The sequence below is a fragment of the Echinops telfairi genome, unplaced genomic scaffold, assembly GCF_000313985.2.
Source record: "Echinops telfairi isolate 266 unplaced genomic scaffold, ASM31398v2 ScPeMD7_7457;HRSCAF=8495, whole genome shotgun sequence".
Taxonomy (NCBI): Eukaryota; Metazoa; Chordata; class Mammalia; order Afrosoricida; family Tenrecidae; genus Echinops; species Echinops telfairi.
The window spans coordinates 3647409-3656180 of NW_022111357.1; the positions used below are offsets into that span (position 1 = coordinate 3647409).

The following is an 8772-nucleotide window of genomic DNA, read 5'->3' on the forward strand; positions in this document are numbered from 1 at the left end:
ACAGTCCCACACCCCCTGTCTTTGCACCTGGAGGGCCCTGCAAGCCTCCCCACTGCCCCCCTCTGGGCACAAGCGGTCAGCACCTCTTACTCAGCACTGGGGGCCTGCTCGTATTATGGGCTCTCTGTTGGTTAGAATGCTGCCCTTCTGCCCATCCACTCCCCACTGAGGCCACGAGAGCCATGTCTGTGGCTGGGATGTTTCCGAGTCTCCATGCCACCAGTGCCGGCATGAGGCCAGGGTCAGACCTATGATTGTGTTGGAAATGAGAAATGGATCACTGCACCCACTTGGCAGAGGAGAACACAGGCCTGGGCATGCGAGCTTGCTAGTCAAGGATGTACAGCCCACCAGTCACAGAGCGTCTGAGCAGCTGTCCCACATGCACATGGCTCAGGAGGGGAGGGAAGGAATGGCCGTCAGATGCCACAGGCCAGTCTGGTTGGTACTGGAAGGTATCAAGGACCGCGTCTCTTTGTCACTCATCCAATGAGACACTGCTTGAGTCACAGATGGGCTCTGGCCCATGGTGCTGACTCCTCTCAAGGGTCCCAGCTCAGCAGTGACCCTCCCTGGCTCCCAGGCTGGAGAACTGCCCAGTGGGCAGAGGTGGGTGGTGTCTGTCACATGGCCTCTTCAGAGGGCCCCCCGGGGACCGAGGCTGGTTCCTGCTGCCTTTAGAGTCTGCTCAGCGGCTCCTGTGAGGGCAGCAGATGTCCTTCCATCTCTCTGACCCTGGTGGACAGCAGTGTGACCTTGGGGACCTTTGGTATAAATGGCAGCTCATTCTACGAAGTCTTTCTCGGGGATGAAAAGGCTCTGCCAGCAGGTTCTTTGTGGTGGTGAAAGCTGTCTTAGGGTGTGGTAGAGAGACCACTGACCTAGGCCATGCCCCGGCCCCACCACCAAATTACCCTGGGACTCTGGACTCAGCCCTGGCCTCTGTGCCTCAGTTTCCTCTTCTGCACACAGCAGTACTGTCTCAGAAGTTGTCACGAGGGTACCAAGTACTTAGATAATCATGCTGAGCACAGCAAGGGTGAGCCTGGCACGTCTAGAATGTTCCATGGGGAGGGAGACCCACACGATGCAGACAGGATGTGATGAGGGACATGAAGAAGGCACCATGGATGGCTCCCCAGGGGCATGGGGAGGGGAGCGGCCAAAGATAATTCCTTGCAGTAGGCTCAGCTGCAGGTGCTTCTGGGTCAGCAAGAATGGACATGGTGGGTGGCCCTGGGGCAGAAAGCCAGGCCCACCAAGCCAGTGGCTTAGGCTGCATCCTGAGGGCGTGGATCTCCAGAGTCAGCTGTGCCCTTTGGCACCTGCTGGGACCACCAGAGAGGGTGGAGGGACGGGTGTGGTGTGGTGATGGTGGGAAGTTGGGTGGGGCTGAGAGTAGGTGGGCTGGTCCTGGGAGGAGCCTGACGCTCAGGCCTCTGCTCTTCTGTCCCTCCACCTGACTCCCCCACCCCAGGTGCATCTGATGAAGCCCGATGCCGTCCCCAAGGCCTGCTGCGCTCCCACCAAGCTGAGCGCCACCTCAGTGCTCTACTACGACAGCAGCAACAATGTCATCCTGCGCAAGCACCGCAACATGGTGGTCAAGGCCTGCGGCTGCCACTGAGCCCACCCACCGCCCCACTGAGCCAAGGCCATGGGAGGCTGTACAGGCAGGAAATCCATAAGTGTGGCCGTGGTTCCGGCAGGGTGGAAAGGAAGCCCTTTAGGGGTCAACATGTCCATGCCCCTGCCGCCTTCATGCCAGATTCTGTCTGCTCCAGGACTAACAAATCCCCACCCCACCCCAGCCCAGGGCTGTGAGGCACTGTTCTGCTTCCAGCCCTGGGGCTCCTAGTCATCAGGCAGGGTTCCATCTTATCCTGCAGTCCCAGGAGCACATGCTGACTGGGCTCTCCAGGGCTGGTACAAAAGCCCTGTCTGAGGGCCTACCAGACTTCTCACTGTGGGATGACCTGGAAGGCACCTGGGACCCAAGATTGGCCTATCCAGGTCCTACTCCATTCTTCACAGGGTTCAGGTAGAACCCCACAGCCTGTCCTTCCCAGCTTCAACACTGGGCATCTCTAGAGAATAAAGAACATGGACTTGCCCTTGGTGTTGCATATTCATGGATCTGAATTACCAAACCACTGTCCATGGATAGACAGATGGGTCAACTCAAGAAGAATTGAATGATGAGCAGCATGATTCAGGGCTACAGCTGATGGCATTCGTCTTCCCATATGTTCTCCTGCCTCACATCTGCCTCTGTGACTGGAGAGGATGCTCAGTAGGAGGGCATTTGGCCATTGTAGGGCCAGAACCTTGGGGCTTCTCATGTACTCATCTCTCCCCACCACCATGTTGACCCACAGGGAGGTGGGGTGTGAAGTTATCTGTTGGCTGAGCTGAGCTCAGCATGGCGGGTAACCCAGCACACAGGCCACCATTCCCCTCATCCTTTTCTGTGGCAGACATCAGCAGTCTGTCTTGACAGTTTCTCTCCTGGATCTGGACAGAATCTCAAAATGATTGACCTAGCAGCCTGGTACCAAGATATCAAAGAGAGCATGTAAAGTTAGAACTGCTTGATATATTCTGCCATCCTAGGGCAGTCCGTCCCACCCAGATCACATTCGTGTCTACCATGCTGGGTGATCGGTGGGGAAGACACAAGGGCAGGGCTTTTCAGGGTCTGTGGTGCCCAGTCATCTAAACCAAGCTGGTCACAAAAGCCTGTGTCACCTGTTTGCCCAGGAGTCATGTCCTCCTTCCCAGACCCATGACAAGGCCTTTGTCCCATGGGAGTGACAGGTGGTAATTAAACTGAGCCGGGTGGGCAGGTCTGTCTCGGGCCCCAAGGTTCCCGGAAACCACTCTTCTCCTTGGAGCAGCTGCTGGGAGTTGGTGTGTTTATTTGATTTCTGACTTACTAAGCCTGTCATTAACCTGCGGGCACAGACAGAGTCCAGCTGTGTGAACCCTGGGAGACCGTCATTAAAAGCAGTTCCTGGCCCAGTGAAGGTGGAGCAATTATGTGCCTGGGACTCACACCTCTGAGGAGGGGCCTCTGGGAGGGTGGAGCTGAGGGGCCCTGCTGAGGGACAGCAGCCTCAACAAGGGAGCTGGGAGAAGGTCCTCTGTACAAAGAGGCTGTCAGGTGGAGTGTCCCCATCCACCAAGCGGCCTATGCTCTGGTCTGGATGGAGGAGACCCAACATGCAGGTGACTTCCTCTTGTGGGCCTGTTTTCAATCCTTAACAGAAGGCAAAGAACGTTCCTCCCTTGAGAGCAGTGGTTCTCAACCTTCCTAATGCCTTGGCCCTTTAATACAGTTCCTCATGTTGTGGTGACCCCCAACCATAAAATTATTTTCATTGCTACTTCATAACTAATTCTGCTACTGTTATAAATCGGGTGACCCCTGTGAAAGGGTCATTAGACCCCCAAAGGAATTGTGACCCATAGGTTGAGAACCACTGCTCTAGAGGGCTTTCCAGTTAGAGAGTTTAGGTCTCCCAGCCCTGCCTCACACTGAACCCAAACTCAGCCTCATCGCTCTGCACTGGCTTAGGTGGCCGTCCTGTAGCATAGAGTCTCTCTGCCATCTCAGTACTTAGCTAGCCCCTCTCTCTTTTCAGCACCAAGCAGAGTGGAGAACTGTAAAGATGCCAATCACTTTGAAAACAGAATTTTTCCTTGCCAATGACGTGGCACAGTTAGAGTAACCAAACGTTCATAGACCCAGAGTCTTGAACCATCAGTACTAGCTTGTCCATCAATCTGTGCCCAGAAGGAGAGAAGTTACAACCCTCATCATGCAGAACAGCTGAAAAGCAGCAAGTCACCACCAGCCTCCCCCATAGTCACACATCACAGCTTTGGGCTTCCAGATGGTCACCAAATGAAACCAAAAGCAAACCAACCAACAAACAAACCTTTGAGCCATAGGAAATTAAGGACAGCAAGCTCATGCATTCTGTTCTATGAGTTATGCTTGGTGAGCCAAGCGAAGGGGCTGTAGTGAGGTCTGGGCAGTCATTTCCCTCTCTTGCTCGAGCAGTGCCTTGTTCATGAGGTTGCCCCAGACTAGAAGGGCAAGGGTTGAGGGTGTCAATTTAAACCTAATGGCAGTACTGAGCAACTAGTGATAGTTGAACTAAGAACACATAGAAGAAAGGCTAAGGAGACGTGCAGAGCAGTCCTGCTGGGCTCCTAAACCGAAAGGCTGGTGTTTGGACCCACCAGAGGCACCTTGAAAGAAAGGCCTGGAGATGGGATTCTACAGACAGACAAAACCCTATGGAGTAGACTTCTCTGGTGCACATGGGGGCATCAAGAGTTGGAGCTGACAACCATTAACAACTAAGGCAGGGGAGTCCACCTATGAGAAATGCCTTTAAGGAATGGGGAAAGGGCAGGATAGTAAGCATAAGTTTGGGGAGTACAATAGATCTGAACCCTGGTTCTTTCTCTGTAAAGCAGGGGTGGAGAGCCCTTTTTCTGCCCTTGGCTGTTTAAAACATCATTCTTGGGCCATAGGGTCCAACATTTGATTAACTCATCTCTAAGGTGATGGCTGGCACTGCTTCTCTTTGGTGAGGCGTGACGTTAGCTGATACTGATGATTTCAGGAGCTTTGTATGGGCCGCAGGCCAGACATTCCCCACCTCTGCTGTAGAGTTGGATGGCAGGTTCTCTCCTCCCATGAATATTATGAAATTAGATATAATGCTGAACATTTAGCACAATGGCTGGCCTGCAAAGGCTTAACAATGGGCACTTATTGGCATTTTTTAATACAAATGAATTTGCTGACTTTAAGACTGCCTCCTTAAATGTGCTCTGCAAGTGATCGTGTATTTCAGAGCTGTGATTTTCCTAAAAAATCTATAGAACCATCTCCATGGGAAAGAGGTCAAGACTTGTATTTTCACTTGCTTTACAGGGAATCCTAACAGCACAGTCAGTTAAGTGTTGGGCAGCTAACCCCAACGTCAGCCTTTCAAACCCATCAGCTGCTCCGCAGGAAATGGACGCGGTTGTCTGCTACAGACTTAGAAACCCTGTGGTGCAGTTCTCTGTCCTTCAGGGTCACTATGAGTTGGAATCGACTGGACTGAAGAGAGCGTGGGTGTTTTTAGAGGTCTGAGAATGATGCCCAGGCTCCTGTCATGCCAGAACCCCACAGGAGCCGTCTTGCTGAGCGTTCTCTACCCTCCGGGTGCCTCTTCCGGCAACACGTCTCCCCAGGGTTTTACTACTTATGAAATGCCACATCCTATCACTTGACCCACCTTTTAATAAAATGTATTTATCTATTACATAAATAACGCCACTTTGAAGAAACTCGGGGGGAAATTTAAAAAATTAAATACAATTACAATCACCATAGTCCTGGTACTAAGATAAACACTATTAACATTTTGATGCAATTATTTCTAGGCTGTCCCTTAGAAGGTAGGCAGTCCCCAGGTAAAGAACACAGTCCAAATAGGAGTTGGCTCAGTCATTTCAAAGTGATGGCAGGTTTACTAACAACTAACATTAAAGGGCCAGAATGAGTTGTCCTTAATCTGGACCTTCCCAACCAGAGACTAACTGCATATCTACAAATGTTTACACAGTATTTACATATCATCTAAATTGCTCAGTGACACACTTCCTCACTTTATTGGGTAGTAAAATATTTGTCATTAAATGTTTTTTAAAAGCTGCCTTTAGCTTTCCATCACCTGACCTCTATGACACTCAGTTTCCTCCAAACAGGCCCCACAGTTCTTTCCTTGAAGGGTTGCCGGGAAGCTGCATGACTGGCAAATGGTACATCTGGAAGCAGGTCTGCCGGTGAAGAGAGGAAAAGCCAGTATGGTTTTTCAGTGAACGCAGCTATCGATAGTATGTCAAAAATGATGGGGCTTGTTCCAAAGAAACCTTATTCACAGAACAGACAGTGGGCTAGATTCGGACCATGGCAATAGTTTGCCAGGGCCTTGTCTCCTGAAAAATGAGTACCTGACAGAAAAGTATCCGCGGAATGAATGAACTAAAGTCATCATGGGGACTGCTACGTGTATTTGCTGGCCAAAAGACTGGAGGCAGAGGACAGAAAATCTCCCACAGCCTTTGGTGTCTGTTGCCCTAGCAATGGTCTGACAGCGATTTCTTTCTGACTGGAATCTGAGGGCATCGACCAAGGGAGGGAAGAAAAGCCTGCCTTAGTGGGGCAATTACCCATAGATGCCACCTCTGACAACTCCCAGGAATTAACTGGAGGTGGCAGTACAAGAACTAGGGTTTCTTTCACCAGAAGAAGATGTTCCAGCAGACCCAGGAGAGATCCTGGCAACAAGGCTCAGGGAAACCAGTGACTCCACAGCTGTCCACGGTGGGGAGAGTGGGCACCTGTGCTGGGGGAGCCCAGGGGAAGTCCAGGCCATGCTGCAGAGGCGGTGCTCAGCCATATGCTGCTGCTTCAAAAGGAAGGAACACCCTGAGGGGCTCCCTGCTGCTTCCCCTGCAGATCTGGGGGCTGTGCAGAGAGAGGGCAGAGCCGAGAATGCCCATACTCTTCAAAGTCTCTCCTGTGTGCAGGGCAGAAGAAGAGTATAGTGTTGTGGAACAGAGCCATTCAATAGTGCCACTATATAATGAAACCCAGTAACACTGACTGTGCAGGGAATGGGAGGGCACAGAGAGGCAGCATAGAGTGAGGAAGAATGTGTACACAGTGTCAGTGCCATTATATGTGGCAGTGTCAGGGAAGGCTATTGGAGGAGATGACATCTGAATTTAGTCTATGTGGTCAGTTTGGTGGGGGTTGAAGAGGTTGTAGCAAGAAAGGTGTTGTTCTACTCTGTGGCAATGAGAAACCCCATGGTGAGACCTCTAGACCAAGTGCTCCCTTCAGGTAGGGACCCCACCCACTAAATCCCCAGAGTCTGTCTGAGTGTCGTATGTATAACATCCCAGCTCTGTGGATGTCTTAAGTATTTAGAAAGCCAAATATTTGCTGCATGAGATCCTAGGCTAGGTTCTCTGGGGAAGCAGGACTAATGACATGTATGTATGGCTACCTGGAGAGAGCTTAAGCTCAAGGAAATGGCTCATGCGGTTGTAGAGGCTGGCAAGTTCTAAGTCCATGGGTCAGACAACAGTTGGAAGCTTCTGACTCACACAGCTTTAGGGGCTGATGACAAGCTTGTGACCAGAGATGAATGCAGAGTCCAATGCCAGCAGGTAGGATGGCAGGCTGAGGATGATTCCCAGGAGAGGTAAGCAAAATGGCAGGTCACTGGCTAAAGTCCAAAGAACTTTCGTGGAGGATGAACCAGATACCAAATCCAGATCTAGCAAAAATCACGCAAGTTTTCCATAGCATCCACTTACATTGGAAGCAAACGATACTTCCAAGAAAAACTCCCTTTCAATTGATTGGGTAGGGCCATGATCTGAGTAAGGGTGTTGCATCCTACCCTAATCTTACAATTGATTGGCTGCTTATAGCAAATCCCATATGAAGGTGATTTCATTGTTATATAGATAGCATCATGGGAAACTTGTTGTTAGGTGCCATCCAGTCAGCTCCAATCCATACTAGCCCTATGCACAACAGAACCAAACATTTCCCAGTCCTGGGCTCTCCTCCATTGTTCCTATGTCTGAGCCCATTGTGGCAGCCACTGTGTCAATCCATCTCACCTCTGAGCTTCTTCCTCTTTTTCTCTGCCCTTCCACTTTACTAAGCATGATGTCCTTCTCCAGGGACTGGTCTCTTCTGATAATGTCCAAAGTAGGTAAGATGAAACCTTGCCATCCTTTGCCTCCAAAGAGCACTCTGGCTGTACTTCCACATCAGATGTTTGTCATTTTATCAGTCCATGGCACTTTCCTCACCAGCACCACAATTCAGATGCATCTATTTATTTTTCGGTCTTCCTTATTCAGTGTCCAACTTTCACATGCATACGAGGCAATTGAAAATACCATGGCTTGTGTCAGGCACACCTTAGTCCTCAAAGTAACATCTTTGCTTTTCAATACTCTAAAGAGGTCTTGTGCAGCAGATTCACCTAATGCAACTCGGTTTTTTTTTTGCTCTCTTGACTGCGGCTTCCGTGAGCATTTACTGTGGATCCAAGCAACACAAAAACCTTGACAACTTCAACCTTTTTTTCATGTACTATTAGGTTACCTATTGGCCCAGGTATAAGGATTTTGGCCTTTATATTGAGTCATAAACCACACTGAAGGCTGCAGTCCTTGAGCTTCATCAGCAAGTGCTTCAAGTCCTCACTTTCATCGAGCAGGGTTGTGTCATCTGCATACCACAGTGTGCTAATACGCCTTCCATCGATCCTGATGCTGCATTCTTCTTCTAATCCAGCTTCTCTGATGGTTTGCTCAGCGTAAAGATTGAATAACTATAGTAAGAGACACAACCCTGATGCACACCTTTCCTGATTTTAAAGCATGAAAATATGCCCTTGTTCTGTTCACACAACTGTCTCTTGATCCATGTGTAAGTTCTGCATGAACACAATGTGTTCTGGAATTCCCATTCTTCTCTAGGCTACCTATAGTTATGAACCATACAGTTGAATGCTTTTGCATAGCCAATGAAATGCAAGACATATTTTTGGTATTCTCTACTTTCGGTCAAGATCTACCTGATGTCGGCAATGATATCCTTTGTTACAGGGTCTCTTCTGTATTTGACCTGAACTTCTGGAAGCTCCCTGTCAATACACTGCTGCAACCATTGTTGGA

At 50.0% G+C, this 8772-nt stretch overlaps 1 protein-coding gene across 1 annotated transcript in view; it reads left to right on the top strand.

Annotated features, from left to right (window-relative positions):
- Positions 1–2113, top strand: part of LOC105978860 (bone morphogenetic protein 8B-like) — a gene marked incomplete at its 5' end in the record, with an annotated part of 33707 nt that extends 31594 nt beyond the window's left edge. The window contains 2 exons of the mRNA XM_013005247.2: positions 954–1000; positions 1478–2113. Coding sequence (XP_012860701.1) covers positions 954–1000; positions 1478–1627 — 197 coding nt within the window. The remainder of the gene's footprint in view (positions 1–953; positions 1001–1477) is intronic.
- Positions 2114–8772: the final 6659 nt, after the last annotated feature.